At 40.9% G+C, this 24303-nt stretch overlaps 2 protein-coding genes across 3 annotated transcripts; both read left to right on the forward strand.

Annotated features, from left to right (window-relative positions):
* Nucleotides 1-626: 626 nt before the first annotated feature.
* cabp1a (calcium binding protein 1a) lies at nt 627-9775 on the forward strand. 2 transcript variants are annotated; one of them, XM_019862900.1, is made up of 7 exons: nt 627-1561; nt 7717-7747; nt 7872-8015; nt 8103-8212; nt 8293-8367; nt 8465-8537; nt 8632-9775. In XM_019862900.1, the coding sequence occupies exons 1-7, from the start codon at nt 659-661 to the stop codon at nt 8655-8657; spliced, it is 1362 nt and encodes a 453-aa protein (XP_019718459.1). In that variant the 5' UTR covers nt 627-658; the 3' UTR covers nt 8658-9775. The 2 variants fall into 2 exon arrangements, with proteins under 2 accessions (XP_019718459.1, XP_019718460.1); XM_019862901.1 differs by lacking the exon at nt 627-1561 and adding an exon at nt 4000-4289.
* Nucleotides 9776-11038: 1263 nt separating this feature from the next.
* Nucleotides 11039-21222, forward strand: mlec (malectin). Its single transcript, XM_019862894.1, has 6 exons — nt 11039-11246; nt 11578-11823; nt 13872-14050; nt 16317-16493; nt 19212-19269; nt 20385-21222. The coding sequence occupies exons 2-6, from the start codon at nt 11616-11618 to the stop codon at nt 20627-20629; spliced, it is 867 nt and encodes a 288-aa protein (XP_019718453.1). The 5' UTR covers nt 11039-11246; nt 11578-11615; the 3' UTR covers nt 20630-21222.
* Nucleotides 21223-24303: the final 3081 nt, after the last annotated feature.

A 24303-nucleotide genomic window follows, 5' to 3' on the forward strand; every position in this document is an offset into this window, starting at 1 on the left:
GACAATTCACCCATCCATCCATTCACTGTATCGCTTATCTTCACTAGGGTCACGGGTGTGCTGGTGCCTATCCCAGCTGTCTTTGGTCCCAGAGGCTGGGTGTACCTGAACTGGTTGCTTGCCAACCGCAGGATAAACCATACAGAAAACGGATGAATGGAAAATTGTTTTAAATCGTAAAATAATGTTAAATAATAACAAATTAATAAATTTACCAAACCCCTGGAGAAAATTGAGTAAAATTATGTGAATGTTTGGTGGGCTGGATTACAAAAGTAGCGTCTGTGGCCCGCGGGTCATACTTTGCCAACATTGGTATTTCGAGACTAAAATAACACTGGACAAAAGCAAATTTTATTCTGATATGGCTTCATGTCTTTCAACGTATTTTTATCCCTGATTTTAAAGTATGGCTTTACTTTTTTTCTACCACATATTTTTAAGATGAAAATATGACCAATAAATTACTAACTATATGACATGTATTATTATTATTAGTAGTAGTAGTAGTAGTATATTGCAAAACCTGATATAGCGAAAATGAGGGCAGATTCGCTATATTCATCTAAAAAAGTTTATTTGCATCTCTTATGAAAACATTTTATAAAAATGTGTTCACCAGTATTCAAAGCTGCAAGGACGGAGCAAAAGCATACGGATGTGGGGGTCAATAACATCTTATCCCTGCGCTCTCTGGACCTATTTGCTTGCCATACACGTGTGCCACACACACGAGCAGGTGCTGCTACTTATCGCGAGCAGCAGAAAACTGGTCGACAATGGAAAGGGAAGGACGCGTGATGTCGACGATCAACCCACCGTCACACACCACAGTAGACCCGCAGCAATGAGCTCCTCCTTTCCAAAATCTGACTCCACAACCTCGTTGCTGAAAACATCGTCGAGAAGATCCACGCACGTCCACGAACGCACGGCAGAGAGCCGGAGAAGTCATCATCAGCACCATCATCACCGTCCCACCGCCGCCGCGCTCCAAAGCAATGGAACCACCGTTGAGGCTTTCTTGTCGGCAGACAGCGACGTCAGCTCCCGGAGACCGCTGTGCCACCCTTCGCTCAGTGGCAACCGCGACGGAGTTGAATCCGCGCGGGTCAAGTGTCGACCCCACGCGTCTGACAGCCACCTCGACCACCCAGAGCCTCACGTCGAGGAGGGCCGTGGAGTGAGGGAACGCGGCGCACACCGACACCACCGCCGCCGGAAGCACAACCGCGAGGACCGAGTGTCCGCGCCCGGACCGCCCGAACCAGAGCCACCGCCACAGCCGGAGCATCGCCGTCGTTGCCGTGAATGCCCTCTCCCGAGGATGCCCTCTCTCTCGGACATTCATGACGACAGGACACCCCTGTGCGATCCGCGGGAACAGAAGAGGGGCGGTTTGACGAAAAGCGACGGCCAGGCCAGTAGGTCCCCGCCGTCAGCCAGCTCCCCGGTGCCGCTGTCCAGCACCTCCTCACGCCGCTCCCGGAGGTCCAGTGCTGCTGCTTCTTCTGCATCGGATGTTAACCTGCGTACTGTCCTCAATTCACTCTTTGGCCAGGTAAGACCCCCTCGACAGTAGTAGTGTTTACCTACTTATTGAGGCAAATTTTACATGACAAAAATCCCGTAACGCAGAGAGTACTTCGTTACTGTACTTGAGTATAGATTTTTCTCATATTCATACTTCAGTATTTATTTTTTTCACGACTTTTAGCTTTTACTCCCTATTTGAAAACCTGTATCAGTATTTTCTACTCCTTTCTATTTCTCCAAAACATGTTCACTACAGAAAAGACTGAATAGAGAGAACAACCTTAGTTGAGTTCTATTGATTGAGATCTTGGGGCCTTATAAAGCGGGGAAAAAACAGGGATGGCGTGGACATGAGTGAATGTGTTTCAGACAGCATTACTGACAATGATGGAACAAATTCAGAGAAGCAAGATATTACCCATCCATGGCCAAGAGAATTGCTTGATGTTGTCGTCCACAAGAATAATTTACAGTAAATGCATTGTGTCTTGTGCCCAAAGACCACATGATTCCAATTAATATGGAAAACACAAGTTGAAATTCAAATTCTTGGAAAAGGGACAGTGTACCGTACAAGAATTCACATTTTAACAAATACATTGTAAATGGCCACAAGTTATCTTAGAGGCTGGTTTTCATCAGCAGTCCTTTCATGTTATATTTGGACATCCTAAGTTAAAAGAAAACAAAAAAGTACATGTACAACAGGTAAAAGTTTGTTTTGAAAACATTGTTGGTCAAAGCATATAATTGACATTTCAAAACAATTCCAATATTATTTTTCACAGATGGCAATCACTGTTCATCTTTGGTGGCAAAAAGCCATTACTTAACATTAAGGTGTATTAAAATTTTTCCCTTTAGCTATTTTAACATTTTTTACTCCGTTCAAACAATTTGCAAGGCTATGGGAACACATTTTCACAGCATAAAAGTCGAGATAACACTAGCTAGCTCCTAACACGTGACATTTAATGTTTTTTCTTCTCAGTAAGAGCACTAACCTTCTATTTGTTGGTTGTGTCAAGCTATCAAAGCAAGTTTTGTGTAATTCACAAAAAATTTCATTGTGTTACTTGTGTACTCGCGGCATGGTGGTAGACCGGTTAGCACATTTCCCTCGCAGTGCAGAGGTTGGGGGTTTGAATCCAGCCCCGGCCTTCCTATGTGGCATGTCTATGTTCTCCCAGTGCCTGATTGAATGTTTCAAGAATATTCTTGAAGACAATCGCCTTACTTTCTTCAGGGTTCTACGAGGCACCAGATTGACCACAGATGTTAAGTGTTGAACTACGACTTTAAGAATTTACACAAATTTGAGTTTTATCAATAGGCAATACGTAGTGTGTACAGCGTTACATAGTGTGTAAATATAGTACTATAATTCTTGGAGAGACAACAGGTAATCCTTCTTGTAGAAATTCATTTCTTATGTAATATATCCTCCCACAGACCTTCTCAATGAGAGCCCTTCCTTATTGAAGTGGATTGTGCTGGACCCTTGGAAATGTTCCAGTCGAGGTGCAAATCTGTGGCCAAATTTAACTTCCTGCATGATTTATTGGGAACTCTGTTTGCAGAGAACTGATATGAAAATGCCGCGGGCTCCATTTTGAGCATCTGAGGCAATCTGACTCATTCGGGCCCACGGAGCTTCTATCTTTTTAGGTTTTATTTATTAGCTTTCTGCATTGTTAGTGGAAAAAAAACATAGATTCAAGAAGCCAGTTCCCATGCAGTGATTTTATAATCTTTCCATTTAGGTATGATGCAAAATGTAGTCTCAAATATAATGTTGCCAAACAGGGCAGTGATTAGTTACAAAACATTGCTTGTAAATAAAGTATTCAACTCTGTCTCCAATTTATTAGGAAGAAATCATTCCACAAATAAAACCACAATCCAGAGGGAAGACATTAATGTAACCTAGAGAAGAGACACGCTGTAAATGTAAGTGCCTTTATTAATCTGTATAGTCGTTACACCCATAATAAATGTTTCATGGTTACATCCGGCATGTAATACGGTCGAGTACCATTTTGATATATGTGCTGTTCTCACACAGTTTTTGTATGCTCCTCTAAGGGGAGCATCTGCTGCAGGTCAGAGTGACCTTGTGTCGTCCTGCAGAGGGCAGAGGATGACATGTGTGGGTGTAGGATGCAGCTAACATGATGCATAGCGTGGATAAAATGGACCATTTTGCAGGGCAAATACAGCTAGTCAAGAAAATGAATGAATCCATAAATGTGATTGCCAGAGCCTTGTAACACCGCACAATACAATATGTTGATGCAAGCATTTTGAGGGATTATCGAGAAAAGGAAACTCTTTCAAACCTTCCTCCTGCTATTTTTATCCTTTGGCAATTGTGCATCTGTACTGAGTTGTGTTGCTTGGTCTGTGTGACATGAAACACTGGATCACCGCCCCTTTAATAGGCGTTCTCCCGTTTTCCGTCCTTGGCCTGCGTTCGTCTTTCTTAGTCTGTCTCAGAGAAAGGCATCCTACTGCCGTATCAGTAGGGAAGCTCCCAATTGTTCTGTTCATTAACACAAAAAAAGGCAGTTGATAGCATAACATCGGCACTTTGTAGTTCTTCAGTCCGCATGGGTCTTGTTGAAACCAGAGTTTATGCTCCTCTCACAAGTCAAGCTGCAAATGTTTCTTCAGGGAAAGGGTCCTCCTGGTCCTTTTTAATGCCGTTTTTCTCCTTTGGTATGGGCAACTGCCTAGATTCACCCCTCACAACGGTAAGAGTCGTATTCTTGTGCATTACTTGAACTGAACAAAGAATGTCCCAGGACATGAAATTAAAATCTACCGTCTCTTTGTATTTGAACTTAACAGAAGTCTGATCTGATTTTGTAATTCTTGTTGGATGTGCACAACTTAGATCTGTTTGTGTAGGGCCACTTCCAAATGAATGTCAGAAATCTTTGGCCACCTGTGTTCTACTTCCTGAGAAGTGCTGTTGTCATCATGTTGTCTTTGTGTGGTTGTGCGACGGCATTGATTTTCTCCGCTCCTGAATATGCTTACCGTACTGTTCCTGTGACAGTGTACACTTGCAAGGTGGCAGTCTGTACAATGTGTCAAGTAAACTGTCATGCGTGATGAATGGAAACTTGGCAGCCTGCCTTTTTATCAATGCTTTTAACTTGTTTTCATACTGTACATTGTTGTAATGCTTTCTTACACAACTCACTGACAATCACGACAAGAGAGTCCAATAAACAGATAAACTGTTGCACTCCATCTCCCAAATGATGCTTGAAGATACAGTACGAACATGAGATGTAAACACATTTTGTTCAGTAAGGAGGTGAGCCAAGCAGGCTATCTTGAGTCTAATTTGGAGTTCATTGCAGACTACATCAGGGTTCCCACGTGTCCTGGAAAACCTGGACAATGATTCCTCAATTTTTAGTCATGGAAAACACATGGAAAATGAGAAAAAAAATTCAAATGTCCTGGAAAACCTTCAGTTGTCCTGGAAATTTATTTTTCCCTCTCCTGCTTCTCTCTGCCTTGTAAGTCAACACAGATGGATTAAATAGACATGTCTGTCTGTTTTCAGATGCCTTTAATGGGCAACATTGAGCTGCAGTGCTTTTCTGCTTTATCTCTACTTCTGTGATGCTACCAATCAATCAAATTACATATTCCCTTGTAGCAGTTCTTGCCCAGTGTTTCCATATGCTTTTGTTGCTGAATTTACTGACTGACGGAAACACGCACCATGTGTCTCGCTTGTCCTCGTTCTCTGACAGAAAACACCGCTTGCCAATCTGGTGACCTGTAGTTGAGTTGGCTGCTAAATCTCGGGTCCCATTGTCCAAGCAGGCTCCTTTTTTACTGTCAGAAGTATTTATAAAATGTAGGCTAAATGCTAAAAATGCATGCACAAGTAAATAAAAACGAAGTAATGCTTTTAGCATTTGGCCTACACTACACCAATATGTTAAATAATTAAGTGAATATTGTATATTAGTCATTTATTTGTATTGTTTTGTATGCAATGGATGATTTCCGTTCGACATTTTTCCCCATAATAACATGAGTTATGGCATATTAGAATTGATTCTACATTTTATCAATGCATTTAGTTTGTAAAGGAAATCAATGCAGTTGCGCAACCACACAAAGTTTGTCAAATTTAATCTATTAAAGTACAAAAAAAAATCCAAAACTAGCTGTCCCTATGTAAAAAATAATTACCCCAAAAGTAAGCTGAGTTAAATTTCACAGGCACCACCATAGCACCACGTGTTGAATCAAGAAATCACGTAAATAGAATCTGTCAGAAAAAGTGAAGTCGGCTACAAGATCTCAAGAAACAAGCGCATCATGCCACAATCCAGATACAGTACATTTAAAAAGAAATTTGAAAAAAAGTAATTGAAATCTATCAGTCTGGAAAAGGTTGTAAAGCCATTTCCAAGATTCTGGCACTCCAGCGAACCATTCTCAGAGACATCATCCACAAATGGATAAAATTGGGAAGAGTGGTAAACATTCCCAGGAGTGGTCGACCAGCTAAAATTGCTCCAAGACTCATCCAGGAGGTTGCAAAAGAACTTAGAACAAGAACTCTCGACCTCGCTGGCCTCAGTTCAGGTCAGTCTTCACGACTGTACCATAAGAAAGACACTGGCCAAAAATGGCATCCATGGGAGAGTTCCCAGGTGAAAACCACTGTTATCCAAAAAGAACACAAAGGCTCGTCTCACATTTGCCAAAAGACATCTTGATAATCCTCAAGACTTTTGGAAAAACAGTTTGTGGACTGATGAGTCAAAAATTGAGCTTTTTGGAAGATGTGGGGCCTGTTACGTCTCGGGTAAAAATGGCACAGCATTTGATGTAAAGAACATTATGCCAACCGTGAAGCATGGTGGTGGCAGTGTGATGGTCTGTGGCTGCTTTGCTCCCTCGGGACCAGGACAACTTACTATGATTGATGGAACGATGAATTCTGCTGTATACCAGAAGATCCTGAAGGAGAACGTCCGACAATCAGTTGGTGCGCTCAAACTGAAGCACTCTTGGATCATGCAGCAGGACAATGATCCAAAGCACACCAGAAAGTCCACGTCTGAATGGCTTTAAAAAAAAAAAAAATTAAGGTTTTAGAGTGCCTAAGTGAAGTCCAGATTTGAATCCAATTGTCATGCTGTAACGTTACCTTAAATGGGCAGTTCATGTTAGAAAACCTTCCAGTATGGCGGAGTTGAAGCAAACCTGCGAAGAAGAGTGGGCCAACATTCCTCCACAGTGATGTGAAAGACTCATCACCAATTATCGTAAACGCTTCATTTCAGTTGTTGCTGCCAAGGGTGGCACAACCCATTATTAGATTCAGGGAGCAATACTTTTTCACATCGGGCCAGGTAACTTTGGATTTTTTTGTGTGTCTAAATAAATTAATTTGGCATTTAAAAACTGCATTTTGTATTTCCTTGGGTTGTCGCCATGTGATATTAAAATTGGTTTGATGACCAGAAATCTTTGTGCGTGATAAATATGCAAAGAACACAGAAATCAGGAAGGGGCCAAATACTTTTTCACGGCCCTGTATCTCAAAATTAAAAGTGATCATTTGTGATACTAACGTTATGTAGACCCTCTTTCATTGTGACGTCTGTATCTGAATACATCTTGCAATGCATTGCATGTGAGCAAGTAGAGAACAGTTTGCTATCACTGATTGTGCTGATGTTTGATGACCTGACAGTCAGGATGACAGGAAGTGCTGATAATACATATTCAATTGTCTGCTTGTGTTCCTTGCGTTCTTGAGTCTAAGTTGTTTCCAGCTCCTCCAGTCGTCAGATCTTTAGATCTGACGTCAAGGCACAATGTTGTGTTTAGACTCCACGCTCCTTCTGCTGTTAACCCCTGAGGCTTCTGGGATATGTCTGCCGCTGTCCCTGCCCTTTAAAGGTTGCGTTCATTGTAAGAAAGCATTGGGGGGGGGAATAGAAACACAGGTTCACATTCTTTTGTTAACACTGTTGTGGTGGTGTGTGATTATCGGCAAAAGAGCCCATTCAAACATGAAATCGTTTCTTCTCTTTTATGTAGATCAATGCTGCTCTTTGTTTGGGCATCAATTATGGTTGTTTTTTGGGTTTTTTTCCTTGTACTGACAAATGATTTATTGTGTTTTCTCACCAGGACAGAGAGCTACGTCCAGAGGAAATGGATGGTAAGTTGATTTTCCCTCAACAATGAGTCACCAAGAACTTAATGCCCAAGGAGTGAAACAAAAGCATTGGACATGATGAGCACGGTTTTGTAGTCACTTTTGCACATTTGTCTTTGCTGAACAGAGTTGCGGGACGCATTTAAAGAGTTTGACAAGGACAAGGATGGTTTTATCAGCTGTAAAGACCTTGGAAACTGCATGAGAACTATGGGATACATGCCTACTGAAATGGAGCTGATCGAATTGAGCCAGCAGATAAATATGAACTGTAAGAACTACCTGGTTTGTATGATATTAGTTATTTGTTGCTGTGCAATCATAGCTTTATTGATTTTATGTTGGTGTTTTTCTTTAGTGGGCGGTCATGTTGATTTTGAAGATTTTGTCCAATTGATGGGTCCAAAACTCCTCGCCGAAACTGCAGACATGATAGGAATAAAGGAATTAAAAGATGCCTTTAGAGAAGTAAGAATGTCTCTTTTCTCAATTAGTTTGTCGAATTGCCTGCTCAAAAATGTGCTCCCCTGCATTTTCTGCTTTGCTAGTTTGACACAAATGGAGACGGTGCAATAAGTACGTCTGAGCTGCGAGATGCAATGCGTAAGCTTCTGGGCCATCAGGTACGATTTGGAAGACATCTACAGTAACACGGAGTCTTCTTTAAGAGATGTCCACCACACAACTTTGCTCCGCTAACTGCTGCAACCTATTTTCCAGGTGGGTCTGAATGAAGTGGAGGATATTCTGCGGGAGGTTGATTTGAATGGAGATGGGCTCGTTGACTTTGAAGGTAAAAACACTTGGTTGAAATATTCATAATCAATGATGCTAACTGATGTACTTGCAGCTGACACCATGAGTCTTCTACTCTCTTCTCCATGCAGAATTTGTACGAATGATGTCACGTTGAGATCATAGAATGAACACTCTTGGATGAGAAGCCTCACCCCGCGCCATACTTGATCGAGTTGAGAAGAGGAGACGTTAAGTTTTCTGAGCCATTCAAATTTTGACTGATACTGGAATTTCAACCCCTTGAATGTTCTGGAGTGAAGAGTCACCTCAAACTTTCAATCAACAAGTGTTCTTCCTGAAATGTCTCCAGTCCTACTGAGGCAGAACTAGCTGTAGCTTAGCTAACGATTGTACATTTGTTTTTGCACTTTAACTCTCACTTAATCATGTCTTGTGTGCATAGATTGCTGGTTTTATGTCTCATCTTCTCCATGGGGACATTATTAGAAAATACTTTCAAAATATTGCCTTCTGTTATAGGTTGGATGAAGGCAAGGTATGACAATAATTCCTTGTAGATACAACTTTAAAGACTGAGTGGGTTGTTAAATGTGTAGACCATTTATTGAATGAAAAATGTATATGTGAGAAGTCCTTTCTGTGACATTGGTGCCCCACTTGGGAGCCCCTGTAGCAATACCACAAAGTACATCTGTATCAAACCTGTGTGTGACCAGCTGGTCATTTGTCACTATGCCAGTCTAGTGCTATAGCATCACTCAGACAGACAGTCACACGAAATGTACAAAAAACGAACCGTGAGCTACTTAGCATGAATGTTATTCCTGTAATCAGACCACAAAGCAGTTGCTACAAAGTACCTCTTGGATCTTGAGTTCCTGTTAAAGCTGAAATCTAGACAACCAAAGTTCACGCCATCTCCATCCTGTTGTGGGTTTCAGCATGTGCTACAGTGAGTTTAGAACATTTTCACATTTCACATTTTCACAATAATTCCATTGCTCACAGGCTCAAATTTCCTGAGTTGTCAACCTAGCTTTGGTAACACACAATGTTGGAATGACGTGTGAGCAGTAGTGAATGTCAGTGTCAATATGATTGTAATTGTGAAAAGTCTCTCAAATCTGTGTTGTTGAAGCAAATTCTATGCATGCCAAAGAGAGAATTGTGTGCCAAACGCACATTTGGATTTTGGGCTCGTACAAAGTAGAATAAATGCTGTATAAACATTTTGCCAAGTGGATTGTGCAAAATAAATGTCATTGTATTCAAGCCCTTTTTTATGGGTGGATTTGTGATTGTGTGATGCAATAATACTGCTTCCTTCACCTTGAATCATAAATGCAGTAATGTGTGCCGTAAGTTTTCCTATTTGAAAATGGAGTCGCCTCTGTAGCTTGCCACTTATCTTCGGCAAGAACAGTTCAGACCTATGCCAAATATCAGACCAGCATCTGAGACCAATTTTTTTCCCCCTTTCCTCTAAATTGTCTGTGTGTGCCTTGCAATTAGTTGGCAACCAGTTCAGGGTGTCCTACTGCCCAAAGACCCTTGTGACCCTTGTGAGGATGAGCTGCTCAGAAAATGGATGAATGGATGGATGGATGGGTCCAGTAGATGCTGTGGATTTGGATGAAGTTTACTCATCAAAATTTGGATGAAAACATAAATTTTCAAATATTCTGCTCAAATGTGCTAGTTTTTTAAGCACAGCCAATCTAAACCAAACTTTAATATTACAGCCTGAGGTCCTACAAAATTTGATTTCCATTTTGTCATCATAAAAATCATAAACAAATGGTATAATTGTAGAAAATGATGTCATAAATGGCCACCCTCTTACCCGTTGAATTGTTTATAGTGCATTTTGTGTCATTTCACAGAAAGGATAAGCTAACTCAAATGTCTTCCATAGACTAAATACATTTGCATTTTGAGCAGATGTCACTTGGAGAAAAGTGTATACAGAAAGAGTAAGAAATGTTTACCCAAAGTATTAACCTTGTGAAAACAATTTCACTGTGTTTGCTAGCTATATAAATGTCATCTGTTGTTACGTTACCCTGTGTTTGCTTCATTATAAGGTTTTACCACATATGCTGACCAACGGCGTGTTTAATAAAACTCCACGGTGAGGAATTTGTCATCTGTGGCACTGATTAAATGTCACCATGGTAACTTGTTTGGTCGCTCCACTTTGCCCGACCCTCTTGTGTAGCGAGCTGCGTTGGACCCTTCTGATTGGACAAAAGCTCAACCATACACGGAACGAATGTACGAACCGGAAAATGGGGGCGTGGCGAAACGTCAAGGCCACGCGTATAATATTACGGGATGATTTAAATTACGATTATCATAGTTTTTCTCACTTAAAAACTATTTTCTGAAACACAAATATGGGTGACTTCATAAGCATATATACATAGCACATTTAGAAAACATGCCTCGGGTTTCGTGTTCGATCGTAGCCTTGAAGGGCGTCGTTGAGCCAGCCTGTGAAATGCGATTGGTCAAAATATGTGTCACTCACTTGCCGGTTACGTTGCACTGCCGCTAGCAGCCAGTGTAGATACACACACTTTGAATGAAAGTCGTCAAGTGTTCCAGACTGAGACCTCCACCATCTGCCAGTATATGAACGCTTTCACCACTGAAATTATCCGTCAGTGTATATATCCAGTGAGACTGTATCACTAGTGCTTGGCATTCACTTTGATCACATTTCCGCGTTTCCGAGGAAAAGGTAAGACACATGGTAGCCCCTTCTGTAGTAGACCACGTATTTCTGGTTAGACAGGTACGCTAGCTAGCATAACTGGCGACTGTTAATCTTATTTTGGTTGCTATTCCGATAAAATTACTGGCACGTATAATAATGATATGAACGTATTCATCTACGTCTTTAATAATTGTGAATGTTTTTGCTGTCGTGTGTTCTTTCTTGCTACTGCTAGCATCCTGGCTAGCCAACTTCGATCATATTGCATGCATGTCATCACGTCAGGCTTGCTAGCTCACTTTGAAGACCTGCTAATCTCGGACGTTATGGACTGAAACTGTGGCCCCTTTGACAGTGCCTTTCCCGTATTGAAGACCGGGAGTGTGTGTGGCGATGCAGCGGCTCACGGCGCAGCTCTTCGCCGGGCTGGTTGCAGCGGTGCTGTCCGTGCTGTTTGTGCAGTGTTGGGCGGACGGCGGCGGCGGCCCCCCCAGCTTGACCGAAAGGGTGATCTGGGCTGTCAATGCAGGAGGGGAATCGCACGTAGACGTGCACGGTATTCACTTCAAAAAGGACCCTTTGGAAGGCAAACTCGGTAAAGGTGAGTCATCTGTAATAACGTATTAGCATGACCCCACATGCACAGTATTAAGGTAATCAAACTAGTGCAAATAAAGCAATAAAATAAAAGCTACAAATTGTTAAAACGTAACAATAATAGAGTGTAGCGAATACACCGTGGGTCTATTTTGCCGTATTGGAAGCCAAAAAATACAGATGGTACCTTGGTGCTTACCACATTCATTAATTAAGCCAAGCAGTCGTATTTTACAGTAGGAAAATCTCATGGCACACCACTAAACAAAGATCTTACAAAAAGCGGCTATACACAGGTAACTTGTGTACTTTTTGGCATCTAGTTGAAGAGCATTTGATTGTTATGCCTTCCAACAGGTCGCTGGCACAGAAGAACAAAACTGCTTTACTTTACATTAAATTACATGAACCCTACATATGATTCTGAACCATTGCATTACTACCACCACACTTCACTGATGAGGTGTTAGTCAGGTACATAGATATTCTCAGTTTATGGCTCTAAATACCAGCACAATGGAATTGAAATGAAACTATTTTATTTTAACTCCAGACTTTCAGCTTTAATTTGTCTGTATTTTGGTTTGATTTAAGAGCCACTCGCCACATATTTTGCAGAGCAGGATTGGTGCTTTGAATGGGAATCACTTGTACTCACCTGGTATTATCTGTGAAATGCATCTTTTTCTTTTTGGGCACAAGCTACTGTGTTGAATCCTCACTGGGCCGTTTCCCTGTTGCAAAGAAACTTTTCAAATATGTCTTTTTTTTTCTACAAATTTTGTTAGCTTGTGAATTTAATATAAGCATTACGTGACCGAGACAATAAGCATCTTGACATGCGTCATGCGTCAGTCAGACGGATGTAACAGAGAGAATCCAGTCACTCTTCTAAATAAAATATTTTTTTCAGCCTCTGCTAATAAATAAAACTAGAATTCCGATCATTTCAGTGGATTTAACGAACCAAACCTATTGAAATGTATCTAATCTTACTATTTTCACTTGTTTAAATAACATGCAGACTTTTAATATAGGCAGCAATGAGGCCGCATGGTTTCTGCAGACCGAAGGAAGTGGCAGAATTTTACAACACTACAGACGTTTTGAGCATTCGGGAGTGTTAATATAGTTGTTCTCAAGCCATTTTCAACCCTGAAAATTGGTTAATCTTGAGTACAAATAACGAATGAAATGGGAGCAGGCCAAAAAAGCATCGGTTTGAGAGAAAACATTAAATTAACTATTGTTTGACATGAAGGGTTTCCGCCCGACAGTAATTGAGCAGCGAGCCGTTACCAGCTTATCAGTTGTTAACTTCCGTGTAGCTAACTGCATGTAGCAATCCAGGCCTTTTGTCTGCGTCACCTTTAGGAGTTTACTACTCTGCCCTGCACCAACCTCACACGCCAGTCAGACCGCAACTTGAATCTTCCACCACGTTGCTGTTTGCTACAAAGCCTGGCAGCTATACAAGCTTGTGGCCATACTCCTCCGCAAACATAGGAAACATTGTAACTTTCCATGTGTTAATGGTAAGCGTCCTGGGTTCCCTTGAAAGGCATTAACAACAGTAAATCGAGGGTAATATTATCAGTTTGTTGTGAATCTAGTGTCATGGTGGCTTAGAGTGACGCACATGTACAAGCTGTTGCCCAATGTAAGAGAAGGAACATCCACATGGTGTAGCTTCTGCAAATAGCTACAGAATAATGAGGAATCAGCAATACAGTACATTGAACCCCTGCCATCCCCCCTCCCTCTCCGGTGTCTGTCAAGTATGCAAAAAAGCGGGTGCTGATCACATTGTCCCATCTAGCAGAACATTTTTGTGCTTCAGCACTGGTCACAACAATAAAGGGTGCAAACTCTGTTCTAGCTTGTCATTTGAGACAGAAGGGTTTAAAGCAAGTCCAGAATGGTCAGGGCGAGCACACACGTAGTATGGCACTTCTATAGATTCAAAACTGTCAAAACTGTCAACATGCTCCATTGACTGCAGCAATGTATTAACGTTTCTGAGTGCAAATATGGTTTTATTTTTCTTTGTAGCCTCCGACTATGGGATGCGTTTGCCGATCCTGCGCTCCAGTCCGGAAGATCAAGTTCTGTACCAGACAGAGCGCTACAATGAAGACACTTTTGGATATGACATCCCAATACGTGAGGAAGGCGACTATATACTCGTAATGAAGTATGCAGAAGTTTACTTTGCCCAGTCACAGCAAAAGGTAATCATGAAGGCATCCCACAGGTCAATAAATAATGATAATATTGTAATATATTTAGCATTGTTGCATTTTGGGACTATATCGGGTTTGTTTTTTTTTTGTCTTCACCTGCCATTTTCTGTTCACTGAAAATGACATCACAGTGCCTAACGGCTCAATTCACCTGTTTCCTGGGTTTGGTCATGTGACATTTGCAAGCAAAGTCTTGAGGCTCTGTGATGTCATCTTCAGTCGTCAGCACAAGCCAGTACAAGGCAAAATGGGTTCGGTTCGGCAATAGGTGGTATTATAGTCATAGCTATAAATTACAACCAGGGTTCTACATAAACTTTTCTGCTCACCAGCCAATGTGGCTGATGAATCTCTAAAGTGAGCAGTCAATAAGAATTTCCAACAACCATTTTTTTTTTTTTTTTAAATCTTTAGCTGTGCTCTTTTTACCTACATCCATCACACTATCCTTTCGTTTCACCCACTGGTTACATTCTCGACTCGAGCATGAAATACATGTCATTACGTTCCATTAAGTGATCACTGACAGGTGTACAAATGACCGAGAACAAAACATGGCGTCGGGTTGGGCATTGTTTGAATTTGAACAATTCCGATTGCGGTTTCTGGTACAGTACCAAACAATTCTGAATATCGATTCATTTCGGGCGTCCACGCTACACCCATTAATTTTTAGCAGCTTGGAGCACAGACTAAATAACATTTGACACGTCTTCTAACCTTCTACGCATAGTGACAAGGCACGGCAACAGAAGACCTTTGTTCTCATCTCTCATTTCCTTGTTTTCATCCAATCAGTCATCATTTGATAGGCCCACCGGCAAATCATGAGAAATCATTGATGTATTACTGTATCCAGTAGCTGCCACACTGTACGCAATACAGTACGTAAAAATAAATATACTATAGCTTCAAAAATCTTCTACACTGAAGAATTGGTTCAGTGTTAAATGAAAGATGTCGAAACAACCCTTGCCACCTTAGATTTTTTTTTTTCCCCCACATGTGGGCCTATTGGTTGAAATGGAGATGCTCAACCAGTGGTTCTTAACCTTGTTGGAGGTACTGAACCCAACGAGTTCAAATGCACATTCATCGAACCCTTCATTAGTGACAAATAAAAATAAGATTTTTTACAAATTCAAGACATAAAAAAAACACATTTATTAAAAACTGAAAAAAAATACAATTTCAAGACACAAGTATAAGTTTTTTTAATTGTGCAGAAAATGGACCGTGCATGACGTACTATCACGACAGTCACACGTTGACTACTGAGTGAACCAAATTTCCCGCAGCACTGATTGGACAAGCAATGTAATGTGATCATCTGCAGCGGGCGTATCATAACTAATTGACATGGTGAGTCGGGTGTGTCTTAACCTGAGAGGCTCCGCCGAACCCCTGAGACCCGACTCAACGAACCCTTGGGGTTCGATCGAACCCAGGTTAAGAACCACTGTGCTAAACAGATATTTTTGGGGTGACCTCGTCTGAACTTATCTACAAATTAATTTGTTACATTTTCACTTTTGAAATTCTCATAGGATTATTTTTAAACATTATTAATATCAAATTGATAAACTTGAATTTATAAGATATGTTTTTTTTTTCTTTCACTCAGGTTTTATTTTTGAAAACCTCATGGAAATAAATTCCCACATGATTGTAAACGAGTATCCATGAACATGCTGTGTCGAGAGACAAAAGCAAAGCAATTTGGCAACCCAGTTCAGATTAGCAGCCGGTACAGCGTGTGACACACTCTCGCTTGGTGGAGAAAAGACTCTACGTCTTGTCAGCCACACAGCGTAATTAAAAGTTGTTTTACAGTATTTTTGGTAAGGTTTTTTTCCTTTCATTTACTTGTTCACCCATCTGGTTGAAGTTTTTGTTAACAAGAAAAAAACATGGTGGTATTTTTTTATTTGTTCGTTTTTTTCCTTTCGTTTACTTGTTCACCCATCTGGTTGAAGTTTTTGTTACAAAAGCAATAAAAAAACGTTTAGGTGATTATTTGGGTCATTAAAATCTGTATTGTGAAAGTTTTTAAAGTTCAAACTTAAAAACAATGAAAATATCTCCCGAACTTGACATGCTAGAAAAAAAGGTAGACATGTTTTTAATTAACATCAAAATACCTTTAATGGTACAGTAAGCCCTCTCCGATTAAAAGTTGTTGACCATTGCCATTAATTGTTTCATGTTCAATCAATGTAAAAAATGTCCCAAGTCACACATCGTGGTTTAACAGGTGTTTGATGTTCGGCTAAACGGCCACGTGGTGGTGAAGGACCTGGATATCTTTGATCGAGTGGGTCACAGTACAGCGCACGATGAAATAGTGGCCTTCTCCATTCGACGTGGCAAGCTGAGTGTGCAAGGAGAGGTGTCCACATTTAACGGGAAGCTCACGGTGGAGTTTGTAAAGGTGAGTTCAGTGTGACCAGAAACACTTGAAAAAGCAGTTTATATAGTGGTACTGTGACTTATAACTCCAGTTTATTTAATTTTTCCAATTGAAGTAAGTTAAAATGCCAGTAATCTGTTCCAGCTGCAATTTTTTTTTTGGGGTAAGGAAAATAACGCTGTTGTATAAAAACCTAATTAAAGTGAATTTAAATCTATTGGTTTCATGAAGTGTAATTACTGAATGTGTGTAATTCATCCTTTTAAAGGGTGTGATCTAGTGAGTGATTTCATCTATTTGTGTGTTTGACTGTCTTGTTCAATAAACGACTCAAAGTGCATTGGTGACATGCTCTCCTTGCCCACATGTGAGGGCATTACATGATTAAATTTTTTTCCTGACTTGACTTGAACAGCACTGTATCGAAACGATTGTTCATAAAAAATTTAAAAAAGACCAAGCCATAATTTAAAGGATTGTTCATAAAAAATAAAAAATTTAAAAAAGACCAAGCCATAATTTAAAAACCCTTAAGGTGGGGTATTCATAAGTCAAGGTACCACTATATTATAATAACAACATGATAATGGAACTTTATTTCTTTGCCAAGTGTCATATAATTCAGTTTGTCGGGGGGGATAAACTTTGAACCCAATAAGTGAGCTTTTAGAAGAGAGGACCGTGATGTAGGCTGTCTTGGGTCACTTGGGAGAGTTCCATAATCTTGGAACTTGAACCACGTAGGCTCCGTTGCCATCAAAGAGCAGACAGGGTTTAGAGGCTGTGTGTCAAGACCTCAATGACCATGCCAAGTTCTCAGGCTCATGGTTTTGACAGCTCCAAAATATAAGCAGGAGTGTGAACACTCAAAAATAACAATGACAGGTACAGTAGCTAGTAAAGGGCAGGAAGGACTGGTATGATGTGCTCAAGTGTTTTTTATGGAGGTTCAAAGCCTTGAGCCAGCGTTTTGGATCAACTCTTGTCAGTGCTAAATGGTTTTCTGAAGATTCCAGAATACGGCATTGCAGGAATCATAACTAGATGCAATAAAAACATGGATCACCTGTTCCAAGTTGGACGGACCAAGGAAAATGGTTTGCCTTTGGGGATTGTCTGAGTTCACAACGCACAGTTCTTTTTTCTTGCTGCAACAGTGAGGATGAAGAATTATCACACTTAACATACTCACTCCATTTCCATCTACAGTGGCTTGAAAAAGTATCCATGCCAAACTTTTTGAATTTGGGAGACAATTGTGAAGTGGAACAAAATTCATAGATTGTAACCTTTTTTTTCTTTTTTAACTAAACAAAGTGCAGCGTGCAATATTTTTTTGGTCCCTTTACTGTCTGTGCCGCCAATTCATTCCAGAAGTTCCCAGGTTTCAGAATGATCCAATGTTAAGCTAAATGACTGATTATGATAACGAGTGACTCGTGCAAATAGCGTCATAAAGACCAAGGAACACTCTGGACAGATCTGGGCTACTGTTGTGAAGAACTTTAAAGCAGCTTTCGGATATAAAAAGATTTCACCACTTTAAAACATCTCGGGGAGCACTGTTCAAGAAATTATATTAAAATAAAGAGTATGAGACCACCGCAAACCTACCAAAGGTCAAGACACAGCCGTCCCTCAAAACTTTGAGTTCAAACAAAGCAGAGCGCTTATCAGAGATGCAGCCAAGATGCCCATGATTATTCCAGATGATCCACAATGAAATTGGGGGAATCTGTCCATAGGAAATTATGAATCGCGCGCTGCACAAATCTGGCCTTTATGCAAGAGAGGGAGGAAGAAAGCCATTTCTCAAAAAAATATATAAAAAGTCCCATTTGAAGTTTACCATAAGCCATCTAGGAGACACAACAAACGTGGAAAAAGGTGCGAAATGTTCCGTTTGGCGTAAAAGTAACACTGCACATAACCCCCACCGTCAAACATGGTGATGGGGTGGCATTATCATGGTCTGGGGTTAGGTGTTGAATCGTCACAAAGAAAAATCTAATTTTATATCTTCGTTTGAAGCCTGAAACGTGGCAAAACGTTCATGGGGGACCGACACTTTTACAAACCACTGTTACTCAAGATTTACTTGATTTGATTTCACACTTTGAGTGGGCAAGCACTCAAAGACACACTATTTTTATTAAAGCCAGTCAAATTGTATTTAAGTTTTGAACTTCGCTGCATTTTGACATGAATATTACATCGGCACAACTTTAAGAGTGAATTTGCTCTTTATCTGCTGGACTTGCAATCAGAGTAAAGATGTCTTGTGCGCCATATGCATACTAGGCTAATCTTAGCGCTGAGGAGACAGCCTTTAAGTTTGAGAACAAGCGACAAATGGTGTCCAGCTTGCCCGAGGCTTCGATTTCAAAGGGATTTATGGTGGGCCAACCAATGAAGGACTTTGTATCTGTCGATCACAGGACGGCAGCGTGACAAAAAGCTTTCGTTCTTCCCATGTGCCGATAGCTGGAGGACTTCTTGGAAATTTGCATATTACTTTCATCGAATTTGGTTCCACTGTACAAGTGGGTCAACCTTTCATCGGTAACATTAGTCAAGGTTTTGACCTCTGAAGTCCTGATCGTTTTGTCCTTCATCCACACAGAGGTCATATTTGTGGAGCTATGTGTCATTCGAAACAACCTAGCAAAGTGATTTCTCAAGCAAAAGATAACGTTGCCTCTTGTGTGATGACTTTGTTGGATCTGTTCTGTATTTCAGGGCTATTATGATAACCCAAAGGTCTGCGCCCTCTATGTAATGAAGGGAACACCAGAAGGTAGTTTTTTTTTTTTCAGATTCTTATTGTAGATGATTCATTTGCTGTTTAATGTACACATTTGAACAAAATTGTTGGAACCCCAGTGGTCACAGAAAAAGAACTTTAATCTGACAAAAGTAAGACTACATCTAAATGTCATGAGAATTCGCCAATAAAAATCAGATATTGCTTTTGAATTAAAGTACAACAGAATATTGGGGGGGTGGGGGGAGTCATGAAACGACCCAGGACAAAAACGACGGTGATGTGCCTTTGCCAAAATGCTCCAATTTGGTCCTGTCTTCTCAGAGGGGATTCTCACAGAGGCTTTGTTGCTTGTCAACATGCAGTTTGTCAAAATGCAGTCTCTCTCTATCATCCTTGGTTGTCTCTTACGAAGTCCACTTTCACTGAAATGACAGCAGATGGTGCAATCGTACACATAAGTATCAGATCCTTGACCTTGAAGTTCACCTTTAATTTCATTGGAGGTTGTTCTGGGCTTTGTTACCATTCGTATTATCCTTCTTTTTAATTTGTCATCAGTTTTCTTCTGCAGCCACATCTATTAAGTTTGGCTACAGCCCCATGGATTTATTTTAAAGTTCTAAATATGTGCAACTGCAGGAACGTCAAGCTGCTTGGGGACGGTCTCATAGGCTCTACCTTTAGCATTCTTGTCTATGTTTGTAATCTCCTGAATCAACGCTTTCATTCGCTTCACCTGGCCCATGTTTAGTGTGGTACACACCACATCACCTAACAGTACAGTGACTACTTTTACTTCAACCTTTAAAAAGTCCGCCTGACTCATTACAACTTTGAAGGCACCGACGATGCTAATTAGAGGACACACCTTGATTGAAGCTTGCCAAATTATTTTTTCATGAGGGTTTTTTTTCTGTTGAACCACATGTCAAAAGCAATGTCTGATTTTCATAGGTGAATTTTCAATACGTTTTATGAAGTTCTTTCTGTGAACACTGTCTGTTTTTCTTTCATTTAAAAAGTGTCACCAACAATTTTGTTCATGTGTACTTCTATTATATTCCCCCAAACGGGAATTGAACTGGCACTGAAACTTCCACAAAATGAACCTCACTTTTCTATGTCGCTCCTTTTCTTGTGAAAAGATGTACCAAAACTCCAGCCTCACCCTGGCTTGGAGAAGCACGAGGAAGAGGAGGAAGAAGAGGAAGATGGAGAGGCAGGGGACGATGGAGGCAAGAAGAAGCTCCCGCCGGATTCTAAGCCCAGGGTCCAATCGGGACCCCGAACGCCGAACCCCTACGCTGCCGACAACAGCAGCCTAATGTTCCCCATCCTGGTGGCGTTTGGCGTCTTCATCCCCACTTTGTTCTGTCTCTGTCGGCTGTGAGATGACTGGACGGACACGACAGGTGAGGGGAGGGTGGGAGGCGGGCGTTTCGAGGAGGTAAATCATACATGTGACTCGGAGGGAATCTGGACCATGGAGGACAATAAGTGCAGGAGGAGGCAAGAGAGAAGGCGAGCAGGGTGAATGTTTGCCTTCCACCTTCTGCTCTCCACTTTGAACGACATCCTTCATCCATTTCCTATCCCAGATGAAGTCTTCAAAAGTCTGAGCTCAGCAAACACACGCTTAGCGTTCTTCCCCGGGGGCCGCTGTACCAACTTTTCAGTATTTTGCACGCAGCATGGGGAAAGCCACACTTTGTCTGACACACTCCTCATCATCTGGCCATACGTGGGATTAGAAACAGGCTCCATACGGAATAAACCACAAGATGAACTATGTGGAAATATAGCCATCGTTTTGGCTACTTGCCTTTCTGTGTCGAATTAGTCCATTGTATGTGTGGCGTAATCTCACATGATGTAGAAAGCCCTGTGTGCATTCATATTCAATAGATTTAATATCCATCTTAAAGTCCATGTGCTTCTACGCGCTTTGTTCTCACTAGGCAGCTTTGTTTATAAGGCACATTTCAAACACAAGGCAACTCAGTGTGCTTCACTCAAGCAGACACAGCCCAGACAAGCATTTACAAACACAACAGTTAACGACATTCAGAACCAAACGGGAGAAAAACAAAAGTAGCTTACAGAAAATGCTGAAAGTACATTGACAACATTTAAATACATGAACTAAAAAGTTTTGACATTTTAAAGTAAAGAAATGAGTAGGTTTCTAAAATAAAAGAAATTTAAACAAAAAACTTAAAACATTGAAAGAACCTTGAAAGCAGTTACACTTGGGACTGACCTCACTTATTTTGGTATGTTGTAGACTGTAAATTTCCCCAGTGTGGGACAAATAAAGGATATCTTATTATTATCTTATTCCATTTGTTTGCAGAAGAACAGGTACATGGCGCTTCACCATGTTTACTTTGAACTCTGGGCTCCACTAATTGACCCAAGTCTGCAGATCTCAGAGCCTTACATCAATCCAGCTATCTATTTTCTAATCGCTTGGCAACCAGTTCAGGGAGTACCCAGCGTACTGCGTGAAGACAGCTGGGATAGGCTCCTGCTGAGACCCTCGTGTGGCCAATCGTGGGGCCAGAGCCAGACAGCATGTCTTTCACGGATTCAGCACCTAAACCACTCAGTGATTTGTCGACCAGTAGCAGAATTTTTAAAACTATTCTACAGCTGATTGGGAGCCAGCTTAAAAGGGGAAGTCAACCCAAATTTTTTTTTTACAATAATAGGTTCTATGCAGCACTGCTAGTCTAAACATGGCATTCTGATGAATCTTGCATTTGTGGAATATGAGTTAAGCAGTAAAATCCACCCGTTTTTGTCCATTTCAGGCGTCGGCCATTTTGTCACTAGCTGTCAACTCCAAATAACATCACAGTTGCTCAGGTAATGACCAATCACGCCTCGGCTTCAGAAAACAGGTGAGCAGTGATTGGTCCTTACCTGAGCCTTGAGCAACTGTGATGTCATTTTCAATCAACAGATAGTGGCAAAATGGCCGCCCCCTTAGTTGGCTAAAAAGCGGTGGATTTTGCTCTTAATCAGAATGCCGTGTTTAGACTGTTAGAGCCGCATCAAAAATATTACTGCAAGGAACATTATGTAGTTGACTTCCCCTTTCAAGCCTATAGCACTGGATTAATATCTTCTCCTTGTTCTGGTCAGAACCCAAGCTATAGCTTTCTGAATAATTCTCTTTTGAGGGGGTACAGTCAGAAGACCGTTAAACTAATCGTCTACTGGAGATAAAAGCATAGTTAAGTCTCTCCTAGTCTGCTAATAGGATGCAACCCTTCAGTCTGGATACCCGGTATATGTTTCAGCTGGTAAAAAGGCTGTTTTGGTGATGTTATTTGATATGAGTGCTGAAAGTCAGGTCTGAGTCGTATCAGTGACCCAAGGTTTCAGACTTGGCCTTTGGTTTCTAAAGGCAGTGACTTCGGGTGTTTTCAAAGAGAAATCCTCTTTATTATCAAAAACAATGACATCTGTTTTGTTTTGGTTTAGCTGAAGGAAATGTTTCAATCAGCTGTTAATTTGCTCTCTATGTTGAACTCCTGTCATTTGGGGACATTAATAAATATAGCTGTGTGTCATCTGTACAAACATGACAGCCAACATTGACGTTGTGAAGCATTTGACCGAAAGGTAACATTTACAGACTGAACAAAAGGGGTCAAAGGTCTGACCCTTGAGGGACGCCACATGTCATGTACATTCAGATTCACAACTTCCAGTAGTCACCAAGTAACTCCTTTCCTTAAGGTGGTACCTGGACCATTTTAGGACTGTTCCATTTAAACCCTTTCAAGTTTCTAACCTGTTCAACAGTATATTTTATCAAATGCGGCACCAATACAATTAGCACCGACACCTTCCCTGCGTCACTGTTCAATCTCATAACATTTAGTACTTTAATAAGAGCTGTTTGCGTTCTGCGATGAGGTCAGTAACCTGGTTGTAATTAGGTCGCTCTGAGTTAAAGAATTTGAAGTTGATGAAATCACTTTCTAGACAACCGTGGTTAAGAAGGAAAGGTTTGAGATAGGTCTATAATTTGCAACAAAGGACACCTCGAGTTTGGACTGGTGAGGCCAAAAGTGACACCAGTATTGGGAAAAAAAATGTTGCTATAGTAAGGCAGTCATTCGACCTGTGCGCTCGGTCATTCTCCTAGTGTGCTGAAGTGTGTAGTGTATGTACATGGACATTATTCTGGATATCAAGGTTATGGACTACATGTAAATGTTCTAACAACTTTGCATGAGCTGGAGACCTCATGAGTCTCCTCAGCAGCAGTCAGGTGATTAGGATGGATCTGTTTCAAAATCCACACATTGGAAAGACATCAATCTTTACATTTCTCCGTTCTTGTCTTTTCCTTAGTTTGCCAGCTTTTGAGTTCACCAATGAGTGTCATTTGAAATTGTTGCACGTTTTGAACTAGGTAGTAGCTATTAAAAAAAAATTGATTTCATCATCAGACCTCACTTTATCTAAGTTTGTGGCAAAGCAAGAGGGAGTCTGCATTCCCTTGCAATTATTTGTTCACTGTTGCGACTTGGTTTGTTAAACATGCAGTTTTGTTGTCTGATAACGGCACGGAGTTCTCACAAGTAGCCTGTGGCCGTCATTGCGCCCGTCTTCTATCCCTGAAATGGCTCATGAGTGTATTCCATTGAAAAGAAGAAAGCACAACATCACTGGTGGTTCCAAACAAATGTTTACTCCATGTCCTTTTGAATTCCCAGCAGCCTTTTAAAAAAAAAAAACCTCTTGTCTTAAAAAACATCTGGCCTACTTTTATCTTTCCTTTTTTCACACCAATGAGAACTTTAAGGTTTAGTTCAGCAATTTGTGGTTGTTGAGCAAACATTTTTTTTTAAATCTCTGCAACTACTTTGATTCCCATGACCTCATTCCCAGAGTCCTCTTTGTATTTCAGTCTTGGCCCTTGCACAAGACCAAACAATTTTCGAAGAAATGTGTTCCCAACCCTCTCCTTAAAAATGCATTGCATTTTTTTTTCATGTTCAATTGATAAGTCTTAACATGTCAATGCCCCCTGCATCCAACCCAATT

The sequence above is a fragment of the Hippocampus comes genome, unplaced genomic scaffold (genome assembly GCF_001891065.2).
Source record: "Hippocampus comes isolate QL1 unplaced genomic scaffold, H_comes_QL1_v1.1 scaffold147, whole genome shotgun sequence".
In the NCBI taxonomy this organism is placed as follows: domain Eukaryota; kingdom Metazoa; phylum Chordata; class Actinopteri; order Syngnathiformes; family Syngnathidae; genus Hippocampus; species Hippocampus comes.